At 34.5% G+C, this 18851-nt stretch overlaps 2 protein-coding genes across 2 annotated transcripts; both read right to left on the minus strand.

Moving 5' to 3' along the window:
• Window positions 1-3523: 3523 nt before the first annotated feature.
• Window positions 3524-7097, minus strand: LOC114142222 (carcinoembryonic antigen-related cell adhesion molecule 1-like). Its single transcript, XM_028013367.1, has 5 exons — window positions 6802-7097; window positions 4612-4893; window positions 4231-4497; window positions 3623-3697; window positions 3524-3531 (listed from the first exon to the last, which is right to left on the minus strand). The coding sequence occupies exons 1-5, from the start codon at window positions 7070-7072 to the stop codon at window positions 3524-3526; spliced, it is 903 nt and encodes a 300-aa protein (XP_027869168.1). The 5' UTR covers window positions 7073-7097.
• Window positions 7098-11365: 4268 nt separating this feature from the next.
• On the minus strand, window positions 11366-13475 carry LOC114142363 (carcinoembryonic antigen-related cell adhesion molecule 20-like). Its single transcript, XM_028013615.1, has 5 exons — window positions 13352-13475; window positions 12901-13158; window positions 12085-12372; window positions 11724-11999; window positions 11366-11634 (listed from the first exon to the last, which is right to left on the minus strand). Exons 1-5 carry the CDS (start codon window positions 13410-13412, stop codon window positions 11540-11542), a joined length of 978 nt encoding a protein of 325 aa, XP_027869416.1. The 5' UTR covers window positions 13413-13475; the 3' UTR covers window positions 11366-11539.
• Between the last annotated feature and the right edge of the window lie 5376 nt (window positions 13476-18851).

Raw genomic sequence — 18851 nt, forward strand, 5'->3', positions numbered from 1 at the left:
GAAATGCAGCTTATTGGCATCTGTAAACCTGGTTTTGAACTTGCATGCCTTTCCTATATTCGTTAAATTTAGTCTAAATTGCTATCCTATGGCTTCTGTCCCCCCTTGAACAAAGGAGTCTAGGTAGCCTGCTACAGTCAACATTAGGCCTAAGCTAAATACACCACGCGTGGAACTGAAACAATGCCAAACAAAGTTCATTTATGGTCAAGATTTCACAATACAGTAGTGTCTAGTGACCAAGCTATAGTTACTGAAACAGGAGGATTATAACCATTTCATAAGACGTTGCCTCGATGTGTTTCTTCAAGTTGGACGGGGAGTTTTTGTAAGATAGAATTTCCATGTGACTGCTACTGATTGCGAGACTTGCTTTGTGTTTAATGGGAGAAGCGAAACAGGTGTATCCTAATTAAAAGTAAAGAAATCAAGAAATGGCAAAAAATGTGGAATGAAGATAAGAAAGGAAGAAGATTATATGAAGTACAAAAGTCAGTTCAAATTCGAAGCATTAATGAAAGAAACAGAAGAGAAGAAATAATAATTAGTAGATTAAGAGTAGGTCATACCTACTTAAATGACATGCTTTATACAATAGGGAGGAAAAATAATGATAAATGTGAGAGATGTGGAGAGAAAGAAAATGTAGAACACATCTTGATGAACTGTAAGTCAAATGAACTCGAAAGGGAAGAATTAAAGAGAATAGTTAGAAATATGGGGCATGAATGGAATCTTAAAGGTATATTAGGAAATGAAGGAAACATAACAGATATTCACAAATTAAGGAAAGCATTGTTTATTTATCTTAAGAATACAAAATTAAAAAATAGAATTTAATAGATGTGAAGTAATGCTTCTACACACTCATGTACAGTAGGTGGCGGTATGCACCTTAAAGTTGCTTGTGATCCGCCATAATAGAAAAGAAGAAGAAGAAGGTGTATCCTATTGGTGGTGATGAACAAGCCCAGGCAAGCAGGCTACGGACTTTGTTCGGTAGCCTGCTTGCTACTTGCTAATCAGTAGGTGGGATCAAAACACTTTGTTTCTCTCTCTCGCTTTTTTGTAACGAGTAACTAAACCACACATTGAAAATGTATCGGAGTAAAAGTACGCAATTAAGTTCGGAAATATAGTGAAGTAAAAGTGAAAGTCATCAAAAATTTTCATACTCCAGGAAAGTATGAAGTACTCCAAAATATACTTAAGTAAAGTAGTGAAGTATTTTTACTTCGTTACTATACAACACTGCCATTTACTGTAAACTCAGGTTTGTGATTTTTCAACTTTTAATGAACCAAAGCCTCACATGGGATCACTTTGAGTCATGTGCCTCAAAATGCAGAATGATGGTATAAGATGCCAAAAGTCTTCAGATCTAAGCTTATTTTCTTAGAAGCAACTTAATAATGAAATTAGTGCTAAAACAGGAAATTAAAATAAATATGAAACAAATTTAATAAAGAAATTGTAAGTAACGCTAAATTATTTAAATCTCAAACAGTAAATTATTTGAGTTGTCCAGTAATAAAATTAAGAACTGAGCTGAAAATATTAAAAGTTGACAGGCTTTGTTAGAGGTCACCAGATTGTTCCTGTACCTTAATGGACTTGTTTTTCCTCTTTGTTTACTATAACCACAAACCCACAGTGATATCATATTTGTCCATGAACAGACCTTTCCATTGCTCTTAGAATAAAACGCTTGCCGAATAAGTTGAATGACTTAGCTTGTTTTCAATGGAATGTCGTCTGCACATTGAATAATGATTCAAGGTTAAAGTATCTCATCTGACGTGTCTTTTGTGCTTGAAATCTCTTTCTGTATATTGACAGGGCTCAAAGGGGTTTGAGAAAACAGAGAGCCAACAAACTCACAATGCTTGGCAATGACTTGAAAAGACTGTTTGATGTCTGTAAATAAGGGACAAAAGGAGTGGCTGGTAATGCACCTGCTGCTCTGGATTTGTTTTTTTGAATTTGTGTTTTTACTCATTAAGTCTTTTTGGCTGTTTAATTGTTTCTTTATGTGGCAGATTCTCCAAGTGGATTAGTGAATGGAGATGCTGAAATGAGTTTCATCTGTACAGTGGCTGGGCATCAGCATCAAATGTAGGATGTGAAGCTACAAGATCCAAAAGAATGCCACCATTATACCACCCAGCTCTGATCTTGAACATCTGGGAACCAAAAATTAAGATGTCTTAGTCTTTAGTGCTAACACACTCACATAAACACTTTCTACAATATTTGTCACATAGTTTCACAACAAAAGTTTGCTTTTTTTAAAGCAATCCTTAAACATTTTGCACACAGCATTCTATCAAGCAGCAAAGAGAGAAAAATTGGATTTTTGGTGAGTAAAAAGCATTTGAAGTTTGGTACATCAAGAAATTGTCCAAATTCTTTGACATTTTTTATGTTTTGTCACATTAGAGTCTCAAACTTTAGTTTGTTTTAAAGGAATTGTCCCGGCTACCCCTTGATTGAGTACACCTGTTCCTTGTTTCCTCTGATTGTCTCCCTGTGTGTTTAAACCCACCTGAGTTCCTTGTTGGGTCATTGTTATCTTGTCTACTGTCAGCTAGTGAGACAGTTTTACCATTTAATTTAATTCACTGAAAAGTTGCAGGACTCTGTCTCTTGAGGACTGCAGTTTGAGACCACTTCTGTTAGATTTCTCATAGCTGTCAACTTATTTTTTTGTTTAACTCACTTTGGCATAATCGTTTTTCTTCACAAGAAAAAAAAAACCCTAAACACTACACAAAATATTTAAAAGAATCATCTTTTATTTGTGGCTGTATTTAGAAAAAAGAAATCCAAGTTAATCACACAAATTGTTTTTGGCCTGACATAATATTAAATTGGGTTTATTGAACATTTTTCACATTTATTATTCACAGAATGATTAAACTGGAAAGGATCAACGATGCATTAGAAATTTCTGAAGCAAAGAGAATAACATTAACAATTTAAAAATGTATATATGACATATCTGAGTAATTTATGTTATGTTATCAAAATGATCTATAGCAGAGGAATTAGAAAACACAAACCTAAGACACTAGAAAGTCATTAAAATTTATTAAAACCTGCAACAATTTTAGCAGAATAAATCTATTGATATCATGAATATGTACAAACCAGATGGATATGTAACCTTGTTTTATTTAAATTTTGCTAAATGATTAAATAAAAAATTTCCCATTTATTTGTAAACATGTGTCCCATCCCTTCAACTCCTTATGAATAAATTATCCACATGACAAATCGAGATGATGCAGCTTTTCTTGATGCTTTTAGTCATTTAAAGACTGAAGTAACCACAATGACCTGTAAAACAGAATAAAATTATAGTTATTTCTTAAATTACTAATGGAAATCATTCATAGGTCATGTTTCTATTTTAAAAACTTTAGCAAATTTAATTCATTTAAGTCTTTGCTAAAATTAGTAACAAGTCCATTTGCACATCTCATTGTCTGTATTAGGCTCCATTTGTTTAAAGGTGGAAGAATTATCTTACTGAAAATGAAAAACGTGTCCAATATCACATTTTAAATTGACAATGTTAATATTTTTAAAGGCTTATAGTAAAAATTTATTGACAACTTGCCTGAAAATGACAGAAAGAATCCAGCCAACAACAGCAGAGGAAGAAGAAAAACATTGGCTTGCAGTCGTTCAGACCCTGAGCAGGAAAAAAGCAATCATTACAACCTAATCTTCACATTCTAATAAAATGAATTCTGAAACCAAACACATACCCAAATATTTTAGAATAACAGTCTTTCAATAAGAACATCATCTGCAAAATGCAACCACTTCAAGATACACAGTAAGACCTTTAGTACAGTAATGCCTTTAATTCACATGCTTTGGGCCTAATGTTGCCAAGACAGAATAAACTATGGACTTTAGTCCTGGAGATTCTTAGCAGGTGTGTTCATGAATCTGATTAGAAGAGGTTTCAAATAGTTTCCTGGCTTTAGAATATGAGCTGACTACCATATGTTGTTGGTGAGGTTATAAATAGAAAACAAATTAAACATGTTTAGTTGCATTATATACTGCCAGTGTGTATTATATAGGACCTTGAGAACTCCTTTAATAATCTTAAGAAAAGCAGATTTATGTCCATTATAAAAACACAGTGCTCTACCTGAAAGGTGTTCTTCCCAGCATAAAGCCCCTTCACTCAGACTAATCCAAAAAGAAACTTACTGGATATTGTGATGTGTGTTGTTACATTGCTGTATAGGTTTGTGCGGTTGTTGAAGGCCAGGCAAGAATATGGACCACTTTGGTCCGCTCTGACGTGGAAAAGCTCCAACATTGTTCCTGTAGCATTCACAAGATTTCCCCTGAAGCCCCACTGAAGCTGAGCAGGAGGGTTGGACTCTGCCAGACAGAGCATGCTCAGATTGGACCCAGCAGAGAAGGCAGTGATGTTCAGTCCATTCACTGTGAGACGCATGTGATCCGGGCCGTCTGAGGAAGTGACAAAGAAATGAGCAGGAAGACGAATGTACTCTAAATCAGCACTTTTCAGTGTAAACCAACTGACTGTGTAGAAATAAAGCTATCAACAATAAACCAACTCACAGCTGACAGTGAAGTTTACTGAGTCACTGGTCCCATTACTGATGGGATTAAACACTTCACATCTAAATGGTCCCGAATCATAGCGGCTCACGCTGACAATATTGAGAGAGGAGTTTCCGTCAGTGAACTGAACTCTGTCAGCGGCTGTAACCTCAGAGCTGCCGTTCATCCAGCGGAAAGAGAGAGAGGATCCAGTAGAGACGGAGCAGTTGATGAGGCCTGACGCTCGATGCTCTATCAGATCACTTTGATTTACTTTGAGGGTCACATTGGAAATGGGTTCTGTGGGAGGAAAATAGAGAAACTGTTCGCAAATTTACTTTGTAGGAGAAACGGCATCAACCTAAAAATAATAATGAAAGTAAAGATGTTATTTGTTAAGTAGACTTTAATTTGAAGAGTTCAAAATGTCTGCTGGTGTTGCTGACATTGGTCAGAAGCAAAATTCTGCAACATTTACATTTCAAAGAGCCATTTTTGCCCTCAGTCCAGTTTTTTGCAGCCTCTAATGCTACATGACATTTTGAAATAACAAAAAACAATGTAGGTTGTCATATTTTATAAATATTTCCTACAAAACATTTGTTTTCATTTTTAAAGAACCAAAATGTTATCTTTGTGTGTAGGTTTAACAATAAACAAAAATATCTAACTTTTGAAAAAGTCCATATGAGTTATTTTATGATAATAAAGCAATATTGAAATTCAGTTATTGAAAACAAATGAAAAATTGCAAAGTCAGTGTTTGTTAATAAACATCTAATTTAAAAAAATGTGTTTATTTTTTAATCATATTTTGGAAAATTCTAAGGAGTTGTGGCCCAAAGAACCGCTGGTAGCTGAAGCTCAAGACTTTTTGTTCACAAACTGCCTTTTTTAACTACTAATTTCTAACAAGAATTAAATATCACAAGCAGCTTTTTGCTGAGAACTTAGTTTTCTTTTAACAATATATTTAGAGGTATAGTAATTTATATATGAAGTACTCATTGTTCAATGCCTTATTGAAGCATACTGAAAATGTCAAAATAAAAGCCTTGAATATTTTTACATGACGTAATTGCTCTTTTTGGCTATATTTGACTTTTTCATCCAAAGCACTGTTACACATGGTATTAGTTTGGCCCTTTGAAATGAAGCTTAACAAAAATTTCAAAATAAAAGCCTTGAATATTTTTACATCATGTAATTGCTCTTTTTGGCTTTATTTGACTTTTTCATCTAAAGCACTGTTACACATGGTATTAGTTCGGAACTTTAAAATGAAGCATACTGAAAATTTCAAAATAAAAGCCTTGAATATTTTTACATCAGCTACTTGTGTTTTGAGCATTATATAACTATTTTAACCCAATGACTATTACGCATGGGATTAGTTTGGCCCTTTGAAATGAAGTTTAACAAAACTTCCAAAATAAAAGCCTTGACAACATTTTAAATCATACTGAATGGTGCACGTCCACCTTACTTAACGTTCTTGTGGTTCTCCACATGCTATTGATTACATTGCAGCGTTCTTTAGCATCGATGCCAATTTGGAGCGTGACAACGCCGGGCCCAAACCCGACGGGCACGCCTTGGCAGGCCCCGGCTAAATTTCTTCAGAAATTTTCTAGTTGAAAGTATTGTCTCTGTAATCTTAAATATTATTGGTTAAAAAGAAACACTTTCATCCTAAAGAAATCTTAGTAAAAATACCATAACATGATATTATTTTGAGCTGAAAAATTATAGTAAAGTTTTGAAGTGCATAGATCTTTTTTCCTCACTCAGAAATTCAAGCCCGGACAGTTTTTCTCTTGTTACTTATTCTTTGACAGGATCTATGAAAGTATAGGTTCAAGAGCACAGAAACACAAAGGGAAAGGGTGAGTGCTGACACTGAAACTAGCCAAGGGGCACAATCTCATCACCATGAAACCTGAGCATGAGCCGGTTTATGACAGCAGGTAAATATCACAAAGCAGAAACATGAATTCCTGTAAACCCCGTCTCTCTCTGAAGAATTCGCTGCAATGAGTTTTCATAACAATAGAAACTTGTTCCAACGAAAATTCCCCAGCACTTTTTCTCCTCAATGCTTTGTTATGAAATACTTATATCACGTTGGGTGGTTCAAATATAGACAGTTTACATATAAACATATAAAAGGGGAGTCATAAAATGTGAACACTTCCAGCATATTCTCACCTACAACTGTGAGAGAAACACTGGCCTTCAGCAGCGGGTCGCCGCTCTGCACCTGGTAGAGCCCTGAGTCGGTGACGGTGAGGGCGCTCAGCGTGAGGGCTCCGCTGGTCACGTTCACAAAGGCCCTGCCGCTGTAACCCGGGAAAACTGCCTGCTGCTCCCCGAGCCACGTGAGGATGAAGGTTTCTTCCACCGCCCAGTTTCCACTGGTCAGAGTCACAGAAGGGCTCAGCGACAGCGTCACTGTGCTCCCCACAACTGCTGGGTTCATGGAGGGCTGAATCTCCACAGCATCACAAGACAGAAAACCTACAGAAACAGAAAATTAATTAAATATCCTACACATAAATCTCACTTTCACAGTTTTAGGATATGTACTATTTTCCATGTACCTTGAAGTAAAGCCAAAAGAACAATTATTGAAGCTCTGCAGGTTCTTTGCTCCATGTTTTTTTTCAGTTGTCTGACAAACTGTTTCTTATTTCAGGTTTGCTATACCTGTCCACTGTGTCCAGCCTCTAACCCCTAAACCTGCCCCTCACGTCTTATCTGCAGGTGGTTTCAGCTATTCTGTGTTAAGTTATGACAAATTTACCAAAGGTGAAAAAATGTTGTTTGCAATAATGGGTGAAGTTCAGTTAAAAGATAAATGATGACAGAAGGCATGTGGGTGATAATGGGCTGTAAAGGGGTCAGGACCAATGTTCGCCCTGAAAACAGATGTTGAAATTTGGATTTCTGGTCACCAACAATGTGTTTTTTTTACTAATAAGTTGTTTCTTATTTGTTCATGTGTTGCTGGAATCTTCATTTCAACAGATCTGCAAACGTTTGAGAGCTTCACAAGAATTGAGATTGAATGACACACAGGGAAACTCTACTATTTAAGTGACTTCTAAATAAAGGTGGATTCCCTGGATTAAAACTCAGTTTCACAATAGCAAGGTTAATTAAAGAGATACACAAAATGTTTACAAAAAACAGCTGATGTGCAAACCGGGGGAACATGAGAAAGAAACCTTCTTTGCTAACAGAATGGCATAACTGTGGGAAGTGTAAACAAGAAAATGAGGAATAGCTGGAGGGAAATCACAGTCAGAGGAGAGATGAGGAGATAGAAAACAGCTGTTCCGATCAGAGTGGGAGGAAGGGAGAAAAATCTGAAACTAACAAACAGTAACATCAAAGGAACCTAAACTCTAAGTACACAATAAATAATTAATGAGTAAATAACAAATGGAAAATTTAAGTGAATTAACAGCAAGGAAATAATCCAAATAAAAACATATAGTACAAAACCAATGTACCACACCAAAATCTAAGCAAACACACAATGAGATACAATAATAAACTAAGAACCAAATCTAAGGACTAAACTAAAACAAAAATTAACAACCATGAAAGTTAAAACACCTGAGCTTTATTTAGTTTGATGCTGTTAGAGAAAAGGGGAGAAAGTGGATAACACACTTTCAGTATTTTAAAACAAAAAATCATCCAGTGTCTTCTCTGCCTGGATATTATTTTTCACACAAAATCTGAATGAAATAGTTGATGGTTGTACCTTTTTATTGCACATTTTCACAGACAGTGGTCACAAATTGCCTCACAAGTATGGTAAACACAAAAAAATATGCATCCATGTATAATATAGAAAAGAAACACAATTTAATCATAAATACATATCATAAAAGCTCAAGTTTGACCATACCAATCTCCTGAAAGACTCCACACTTTACAAATGACACTTTATTAGAGCTTTAGCAGGTTTGTGTGTCAAAAATAAGTTCTCTAATGAGCTCATGTTTTTTAAGTAAGTTTTCAAAAAGGCAGAATAAAACAGTGGCATACACTTCATCCAGCATTGTGCTAAATGTTGTGTTCTCAAACTTCTCTTAATCCTAATCTCAAAGGATAAAAATCACTTTATAATCCAAGTGTCAAATTCTGTGAATGTATAGTGAGGTGTGATTCTCACTGCTTTTACAACAAGGTTCTTATCTGCTCCTTCCTGCCCTTCTTATGACTCAAATAAAGGAACAATTGTGTGCTTCACAATAGCTCTCAGTAAGCAACTGGGGCTCCATTGTGACTATGGTGGAGCAAGGCTCAGTATTTGATTGAGGTCATGCAAATGACCCTAGAAAGACTGATTGATGTCTAGATAATTTGTATAGCATGAAGGTCAGTGTGATTACAATGTAAAAATGCAGATATTGACTTTTTGTAACCTGATATTCGTTCTTTACTTTACAGGCATTTGAAGTGACTCTGGATTCGAAGACAGGCGCGCCCTGGATAAATACCCAAAGTGTCACAGGAACAGAGTACGCCACTCTCACATTTGTTCATTTTAGCAATAAGTCATGTCTTTGGAAATCTGAACACCTGCAGAAAACCCTAACAGGTACTGGGAGCATGCAAAGTTCACACAGGAAGGCAAAGCTGCTGTGGGATGACTGTACACCACTGCTGCACTGGCCACTCCTTTAATAGTCCAGTTTCTGTTTCTCCATTTCCTGCCATCATGCTAGAGGGTAAAGGTGCGTACACAGACCTGTATAGACATCGCCTCGACTTCTGCAGCCCAACTTTTACCATAGCAGAACCTGGACCTCTTGCCAGAATCAGGCCTTAAAAAGCTTCAGCCTCTAATATTATATTATCACCTTTTATACCCTAATATAAGTGTTTTTGCCAAATATCATACTCTGAGAAACACATTCCAGCCCACTATGCTAAACCATTTTTAGTTTATACTCAAAGGAAATTGTATTGTAACCACAAATTTTAGCTGAACTGTTTGATTTGACTCAGGGTTTCAGCCTCACATGTCCTAAGGATGATAAATATGATAAAATGCTACTTATTATAGCAGAACTGGCCAAGTGAAACACATATTTCAGTAGATTTATTGGATCTCCAATAAAAACATAATGAAACTCTCTTATTTCACATTTTGAATAATTCTAAGACACAAATGTTTGCAACATTAAGTGCAGGAAACACTATAAAATCCCTGCCATTTAGACCTTGTTCATTTAATGACAACAGTATAAAAAATGAATAGCCTTCAGATAGTATTATGTAACTGCATAGTTTAACCCTAAGAACTACATTTCCCAGGAGAACAACTGAGTGCTCTGTTAAGTCGGTGTTTCTTTTCACAAAATATTGATATTTTAGTAATTTTACTACAACTTTCAAAACAATATGAACAACTAATTGACGAATGAAATGTAAATACCAATAATCAATATCTTTCCCAGTTTAATTTGAACACAAAATACATGGAGTATGGGAGCAGTTATTCATGAGAAGAGCGCCTCCTTATGGTAAAAAGTATAATACTGACCATAAAGTTGAAAGAAAATCAAATTAGTGCCCATAAAAATGTTGTTTTTCTTTTCTTCTTTTTTTTGTAAAATAGAGGAATCTGCAGATTACATTCTTCATCGGTTATGGATAATTTCATCTTCATAGTACATTTAAAGAACATTTGATCCAAAACATTTTATGTGAAAAAGCAGCACATAAGAAAAAATATCTGATGGATTCATAGTGATTTATTTAAACTCACTGAGACATCTTGAAGAAATGCACATATTTCTTTAAGAATAGAAGACAGAAGTTTGTTAAAGATACCATTTTTTCTTCTTGTTTTTTTTTTCTGGTTAAGCAGTGGTTAACATTGTGTCTTTAGAGGGAGGAAATTATTGAATAATAAGAAATGATAAAAAATATAAAGTTTGGTCCTGTTCATATAGTGTAAAGTCAAGCTGCTGCAGATTTTTGTCAGTGCTTTAAAAGCACTCCAGGGTTATACTTTACAAGAAAAACAAGCTATAAAGTGCCACTTTAGAACATTTCAGCTAATCATTAATGAGGGTCAAGTGTACAAATCTATCAAACTGAAACTCCAGTTTTTATTCCCAAATACTTAAAATAAGTAAGAACAGTTAATAAAGAACAGAGATAAGGGCTAAGATATGATTCACACAGTTGTATTTCTGAAAATCCATTGAAAAACAAGGCACAACAAAAAACCCTCAGTCTTCCTGAGTTTGTTCAGAGTGATATACTTATCTGTTGTATTTGCTCAGCTTCAGATGGACACAAAAAGGACTCATGACTCATTACCAAAATATGCCCAATGATAAGCCTTGGATAAATTAAACTCAACCTGTTCATAATATTCTGAGTTAACTCGTACTCCAAGGAATGCAAAGTCAAACACTGAGCGATAAAAAGGCTAATATTACTGAGGATCGTATGTTAGCAGATATAATGCACATGATACTGGATAAACATGTCTGATCCAACATATAACTATTCTTAATCGTTTCACCTTGGAGAATTTTAGAAAGCAATACAGGATGTGATGTAATGGACTGGTCACTGAACTTTAATGAAGAGTCATTTAAATTTTAGCAATAATAACTTGTTTCACAAACTCTTTCATAAGCCTGAACTTTCCTTAGACAAATGCGTCATGAACTTACTGTTATGTATAAGGTGTTTTGAAAAAGAGAAACGCCCAGTCCTTCATAATAAACAGATAATTTATTATTGATCAGTGCTAACCAAAAAATCAACAAATAAATGAAGGTAATAAAGTTATTTAAGGATTGTTTTTTTTGTTGTTTAGCAGCTTTGTGTAATCAAGTGTAGTAACAATAAAACAGACAAACCGAGGAAATGTTATAAATAAATAGCATTAAAAGACATAATTTAAAAATTAAATCCAGGTAACAGTTGTTTGAATCAAAAAGAAACAGAAAACCAGCAGTGAACATTTACTGAACTGCACCTCTGATCCAGAAATTGGAACACCTGTTTAAAGATATAGAAAAAAAAAATAAATTAATACTTTGTCTATATATTATTAGACAGAAGACTACATACTGAGGATCGGTCATTACCTTTAACTTGAACCATCTTTGTGTCCTCCGCTGAGCGTCCTGCAGCTTTGTTCTCTGCGATACATGTGAAGTTCTGAAACGTCCCAGGGTTGGAGGGAATCCACTTGAGGTGATTTGTGTTGACTGAAAAGTAGGTTCCTACAGGGAAACCTCCTCTAAACTGCCACCTAATACTGCATTCAACATTTATGGTGCAGCTGGTCAGACAGGTGAACTGACTCAACCTGCCAGGAAACACAACATCAGGTCCTCTGATGGTGACGTTCCATGGATCAACTACAAAAGAGTCATGAGTTCAGAACATGTCACAACAATGTATTATTTGTAGTTACTTAATCTCTTCCTGCAGATGTAAACTTACAGCTGAGCAGAAATCCCAGGCTGTAAACTTTCGTCTCCGATGTTGGCAGATAAATGTCACACTGATAGAAACCGGCATCAGAGGAGAGCAGGGAGTTGAAGTGAAGAGTGAGATTGTTTTGAAGGAACCTCATATTTTCACGTAGAGTCACTTTCTGTCCATCTTTATACCAGACAATGTCTGATGGATCCTGGTGGCCTCTGGGTGCAGAATCCTGGCAACGCAAACTGAGAGGCTGGTTGAGAGATGGGACGATGTTTGGAGGACTGATTCGCACAGAGACTGGGTCTGTTACACAAGATCCAAAGGAAAGAAGAAGGACTTCAGTTCATTTACATTTGGTTATGCTGAAAGAAATTAACAATGTGTTACATTCATCAAAATAAAGGGAATATTTTTTTCTCCTTTTAAGTCGAATAGCACAATAGTATCCAAAAATGTAGGAAGTAAAGTACTATCCATGGATGTTGGTTCAATATGAATCAAGTCAAGGTAAAATTTTGAAAACTGTGTCAAGCATCCATCTGCATTCTAGGCTTTTACATTATTACTTTTTATTTATGATTTTCTATTTATTCTGGATAATTAAACAACATCTAGGATAAAAACATGTAAAGTTTAGAAAATTATTCTCCAATCAGACACACAGAAAAGCTTATTGCCTTTCTGTCTATTCACCTTTCTAAAAAAGATGATCTAGCTATTTATAGCAAAATGACTGAAAATACATTGCTGCAAAACATTCACATACAGTTAGTTCCTACATGTAATTTTTGACCAGATACATTTAGTTACCATCTGATTCTATATACCTACTCCAAATCTCTACGATGGTGGTTGTGCTGCTGGTGATTCCTGTTTTGTTATTGTAGACGATGCACTGCAGTTCCACTGAAACATCTTGTCCATTTGGTGTCCAGGATAATGTGCTCCCATTGACTGTCCTGCCATTAAAGTTCCAGCTGTAGACACAGCTTGGAAAACAGGACGAAGAGCAAGTGAAGGTGGTGCGGGAGCCAGCGGTCACCCTGCCGGTCCAGGAGATCTGCATGGATGCAACGAATACTGGTGAACCTGAGGATGAGAAAGAGTTGATATGGTTGTTAACAAAACTAAACAGTTCTTTTAATTCCTGATTGAAGCATTTAAACAAATGGCAAGGTTGAATTTACACATTCTTTATTTTTAATTTGATAATAAAAGCTGTCTATATAGAGAGATTACAAATAAGTACATGCCAAAAATTAAAGAAAATAAGTTTTCTCACCCATGAGTGCCAGCAGCAGAGCACAGTAAAGAGTCTTTTTGGTCACAGTGAAGCCCTTCATCTCTGCTTGTAGTAGTAATCTTGTCTCTGAACGTTTGATTCTTAAGTTATTAGTTCAAACATTTCACAACAAAAGAATTCACATAGTGATGAAATCATTGTGAGCCACAAAAGGGGAAGTTTCCCAAGCAAAAAGTGGAAATTCGTCACCTCGTTGTGTCAAAACTGCTTAATAGCGTGGCACTTTTGAGTCTGATCATTTCTGACACCACTAGATGGCGCTGTGTGACTGAAACCGCTCCATAGTCGTAATGTCTCCTCTTACTCCAAATAAAAGTTTATTGCGAACCTAATTTTCAGAAGAAAAACCTGTTCAAATTTTAAATTGTAAAATCATGCTGAATGTCATTAGAAAGCAACACATCAGTTTAAATCTTAAAAAATCACTCACAGAACTTAAAAACATTAATTATCGCTGCCTTTAAAACTAAACGTCAAACTTTCTTCATTCTGTAATTTGTTTTTTCAATGTTTGATATTTATTGATGGGGAGAACTTCCAATGAAATGAAATCAGCTAAATCTTTCTTGTAAAGCATAATATTTATTCTCTGACTATATTTTTATTTGCATTTACTGACCTGTGAAGCATTGAATGTGTTTGGATGCAGTCGAGCTGAATCAGATAAAATTGCAAATGCAATTGATAACTGACTTGTTTAAACACAAAATACTTCTTTCACAGCCCTGCCATCTGAGTAAATTGTACTGTAATTACATCGTTATTCACTATAAAATTTGAAAAATTGCTACAATATTCTCAGAGAAGAATCTATTTAAATTTGCCTGATTACTTCTTCAAACTTTGTCAATAACCTTTTGTTAGTGTGAGACAGTAAAATAGTGGAAAATTCAGGCTTGTCTTTGTGTTGGACTTTGTAATACCATTAGAATATGTATATTTCTTGGTGTACAATAAACATCAAAAATAATTTCATTCTGATAAACTTGTTTTTAAAATTTCCCATGTAGTGACAGCTTTCTAATGCATTATCAAATTAACAGCAAAGTTAATGTTATAAAAGGCCTTTATATCATTAAACGACACACTACAATTAGAACCACATTAATTGTAGTGTAATTCTGTAGTGTGCAGAACAGTGATGTTGCACCTCCAAAAGCACAAGGATCAGCAACTGAAATTTTTTTTATCATAATTAGAAACCACATAATTACAAAATACAAAATTCATCTGCAAATGTTATAGCAACATGTCAAGTCTTTGTCGCACATTCACAATGAGTTTAAACACTGCTACTTGTTCCTTCTCAGCGATTAACATGAAATGACAGAGAATACAAGTAAACAATTGAGGTAAGTGGAAAAAAAAGTTTCAGATCAGGAAAAATGTACTGACTTAATATGAAAGGGAGTTCAAATTTCATTGATGTAGAGTTTAATGTCTCTAATGTTACATGTTGAGGAGGAAGTTTAATGTTTAATGGGCCTCATCCTGAACTATTATGAACTTCCTCTGAAACACTTTGTTCACCTTTATTACCCAATGGATATCTGTTAAGGATATTGTTTGAGGAAGGTGTTTCTCTTTATCATATCAGAAGAATGTTGCACCTTTATCATAATCTAGCTTTGAATTATCCCCCAGTTTAATCATGTTTGGTTGATATATTTACATCCTTATTGATCATAAAACAAACCTTTCATTTCTTCCAGCATTGAACTAAAGAAATTCATCAGTCTCTTTTTTAATTTACAATTCAAGGAAAACTGTTTTTTTATTGTGTGATATAATTCCTATTACTAAAATTTCTGATTCTAACAGTATTAGTTTTAACACTTATCCACCTTAATGTGTTCATAGTTGTGAGATTATGATGATTTAACACTGTGGTAAGTAATAACGCGTAAATTAGCATTAAAGCCTTAAAAACATCAGTTCACAGATTACCTCATGACCTCAACATGAAGATAATTATGACTCATTTCACATCTTTTGTGGTCATGGCACAACAATAAGGAAATGTTTTGCTTTCTGACCTTACAGCAGCATCTGGTTAATTATTCAATGACACCAAAGACAGTGTAAACGAAAGATCAGATGTGATGGCAATAAACCAACACGTACAAGGAAGTACATCAACGTTATCTTTAAAAGGTGATTATCAGGGCTATCTAGTTTTTGTTCATCTAAATTCAAGGACCATTTTAAACTCCATCAGGGCTTTAGTTTCTTTTTGGTTCTTATTTTCTTTTTAGTTCTTAGACGCAGATGTAAAAGACTAAAGAAATAGATTTTGTTCAAAAAGTTATCTTTTTTTCAATTTTCTAAACCTAACAGCTGCTGAAAAACTATTTACTCTCAAACTCCCATTATATGTCCACTTCCTGGTTCAAAGTCTGATGCTTTCTGTTGTCACTAGATGTTGGGAAACTGATAGACTCTCATTCACCTCATTCAAAGCCAATAAGGACATGTTTTCTAAACCAATCAACTTGTTGCTCCGTTGTTGTTGTTATTATTATTACTGTTTATATGAATATGTCATAGATCAGACGTGTTTGATTGTTAAAATGCTTCGTAGGGTCACAGTATATATTGATCTTGGCTAAAATTACCCTATTAGGATCTATCATTGATGGTAGAGTGTACTACTGTATTCTTCACAGACACCATATGTCATCTAAAGGAAAAACAAAGAAACAATATTTTTCTGTATTTTCAAGCAGATCTATCTCAGCTAGAAGCCTCCCAGCTGATCAAATACATATTTTCTTATTACCCATAACTGTCTAAAACACTAAGAGAAAACATCTCATTCTCATTGACCAATGAATTCGAAGCCTTCCAAATAAAGCTTCTTTTAATCACTAAATTTCATCGACTTCGAATACAAAAATGTGTACAGTAGGAAACTAAATCAAACTGAACCAAATTCAAACAAGTGCATCTTTCCCTGTACTATCTGACACTAAAACACCCAACTGTCTCAAACACAAACAGTATCTACTTTTTAATTTTAAATAAATGAAGCACCTTATTTAACATATATAATGTTTTCAAAACAGAGTAACTCCTTAATTCAGTAAAGCATATTCTCACTCATGAGTTTCACCAGCAGAGGCCGACAAAGATGTTTGAAAGCTACTTATAAGTACATCAAAATTATTTCACATTTCAGTTACGCACATATTTTATTAAATCAACAGTTAATGACTAAGTCAATGCTGAGCTACCATGTTGAAATTTCTGTATTTTTATGTTTAAGTGAACTTATAACTACTGAGTTTGGAAGGTTATGGATGTGTGGTTTTCAAAAAAGTTTTATCAATAAGAAAAATATTCATAAATAAATTTAAATGTATTATTTTTATTGCAATATTTATTACTACCTTGAATATTAATATTACTAAAAATAATAGTTTTGAAATGTTTTACATGATACAACACCAGATGGCGTATTGTGAGGGTAGTTACTTATTACCTACAGTCCCTCCCACTACAGTCCTCCATAAAATGTTGCCTGTCTGAGCATGTGTGCATTTTCAGCTCCAAATATTAGAGTTTCACAAATAAATCAAAGCATGCCCAGGAAAAGATATAACTTTTACCAAATGAAAGCCAGTTTCTATTACATCATGAATACAAAGACTCTTATGCGTCTGTTTCAGTTTCAAATGAAATTAAAATACAAATGTCTTTTTGCAGTTGTTATTGAAATTAATTACAGTAGTGTCCTGTAACTTCACTGTCACTTTATATTTGTTCATACTGAACTTTGATTTTATTGACGTATAGTTCTTGAAACAAATTGATAACCTCCTCCTCTTTTATTGGTCATTTTATTTATTTATTTTTGCCATTTCTGTTTCTGCTTCCTTTTAAATTAGTTACCAGAGCTACACTAACAAGATAGAATGAATGAGTCACAAATGCTAAAAATCCTCCTACTTGCTCAATTACTTATAGCTTATGGAAGAAATATGAAAGAAAGTCAGTGTCAATGCATGACTTGCATTGACACTGACCTTTTATGGATCTTTTATTTGCCTGCTACAACAACATAATTATCCCCTCTGAACTTTGAATGTATTGCTGCTCTGTTACTGGAAATGAATTTGATATTACCTGAGATCTACTTCCTCATTTTCATCATGCTAAATCTTTTATCTTTTAGCAACACTAACTCTTCTAGATTATCCAACAGACATTAAAATATACACTGAATTATACATGTTTGACCTAACTTCTCAAACATGTTTTAAGCTAACTTCATTGTCAGTGATTACTCGCCAGTTCATCTTGTCACTTCTCCCTGGTTTCCCTGAGATCTTTATGTGTCTCCTATTTGGCTTTGTTTAGATTTTTTTTGTTTCCCAGGACTTTCTCATTTTTGTAAGTTTGATTCTTTGCTTATTTTTTTAATTAAATGTACAACAGAACTTTCATGTCTCTCACCTGATGCAAATGGGTCCCTTCACAAACATTATGACAATAACAGCATATTGCTCATAAAAAAACAAGGGACTGTTCTGCCTGCTGACGTCAGTGATAACAACCACTGTTAAAACTGGTTGATCATTAAACCAGTGTAACTTTAAGTTTACATGAGTAAACTTAAAATTTTAATTCTTATCTATAAATAAACTTCAAGGGAAATACAAAGTTTTATCTGCCTCAGCCTGGTCTGCTTTCATCAGATTTTGTCCTTTTGATTTTCATTCTAATAACCAAACATTTGATCACCACTAAGACTGAGGAGCTTTTCCGCTTACTAGTATGTGAACATTATAGGAGGGAGTAGAGCAGGGCAAAGGTCTACTGCTGCTCATTCTGATTTGACTGTAGTTGGGTCAAGATGAGTGTCCGTCTCTTTTCTTTTTGGAAAGCTTGTGGGCTGATTTCATGTTTTTAGATACTTTAAATACAATTTTCACCGAAAGCCAATCTATTGTTTTGGTGGTTCTTTGAAACTAAAATTCATCTTTTTCCTGGTTTAACTACAAATGTCAATTATGTCAAATTGAGGTCCTCAACTGCCGATGTCCTTCAACTCTTGCATGTATCTATAGTTTAATAGAGCTGAATAAGATAGTTAGATAAATAGAATGACTCTGCTAAACACAACTAAATACTTGGAGCAGGGACACATCAAAACGCTGTAGGACCCTATGTCATCAGTGGTTATATCCCCATTGACTTATACTGTCTATAACATCGATGATATGAAAGATAGATATAAATAGAAAGTAAAATAAGTAGATTATAAGATATCACAAGAATTAAAGCAAACATTTATGAACTGCTTCATTCATTACGTATATAGCAAATAGTGACTAAATAGATATGCACATCAAAGGGATAGTGATGCCTTGAAGTTTATTTTGTATTAGCTGAATAATTTGTCACTGATGTTGCATAACCTCAAAAATAATTTCTAATGAGCATGAAAATAAGATAAACTACATGAATTAAATATATT

This window comes from Xiphophorus couchianus, chromosome 3 (genome assembly GCF_001444195.1).
Source record: "Xiphophorus couchianus chromosome 3, X_couchianus-1.0, whole genome shotgun sequence".
NCBI classification, from domain to species: domain Eukaryota; kingdom Metazoa; phylum Chordata; class Actinopteri; order Cyprinodontiformes; family Poeciliidae; genus Xiphophorus; species Xiphophorus couchianus.

What these genes read in the sequence shown, in the direction of transcription:
- LOC114142222 (XM_028013367.1), bottom strand. Translation starts at nt 7,072, where the DNA reads ATGAACCCAGCAGTTGTGGGGAGCACAGTGACGCTGTCGCTGAGCCCT. An exon ending in TGTTTCTCTCACAGTTGTAG is followed by an intron (nt 4,894 to 6,801) that starts GTGAGAATATGC and finishes TTCCTCCCACAG; the next exon opens with AACCCATTTCCAATGTGACC. An exon ending in AACACACATCACAATATCCA is followed by an intron (nt 3,698 to 4,230) that starts GTAAGTTTCTTT and finishes TTTCCTGCTCAG; the next exon opens with GGTCTGAACGACTGCAAGCC.
- LOC114142363 (XM_028013615.1), bottom strand. Translation starts at nt 13,412, where the DNA reads ATGAAGGGCTTCACTGTGACCAAAAAGACTCTTTACTGTGCTCTGCTG. An exon ending in TCTGCTGCTGGCACTCATGG is followed by an intron (nt 13,159 to 13,351) that starts GTGAGAAAACTT and finishes TCTCATCCTCAG; the next exon opens with GTTCACCAGTATTCGTTGCA. An exon ending in CACCATCGTAGAGATTTGGA is followed by an intron (nt 12,373 to 12,900) that starts GTAGGTATATAG and finishes CTTGTGTAACAG; the next exon opens with ACCCAGTCTCTGTGCGAATC.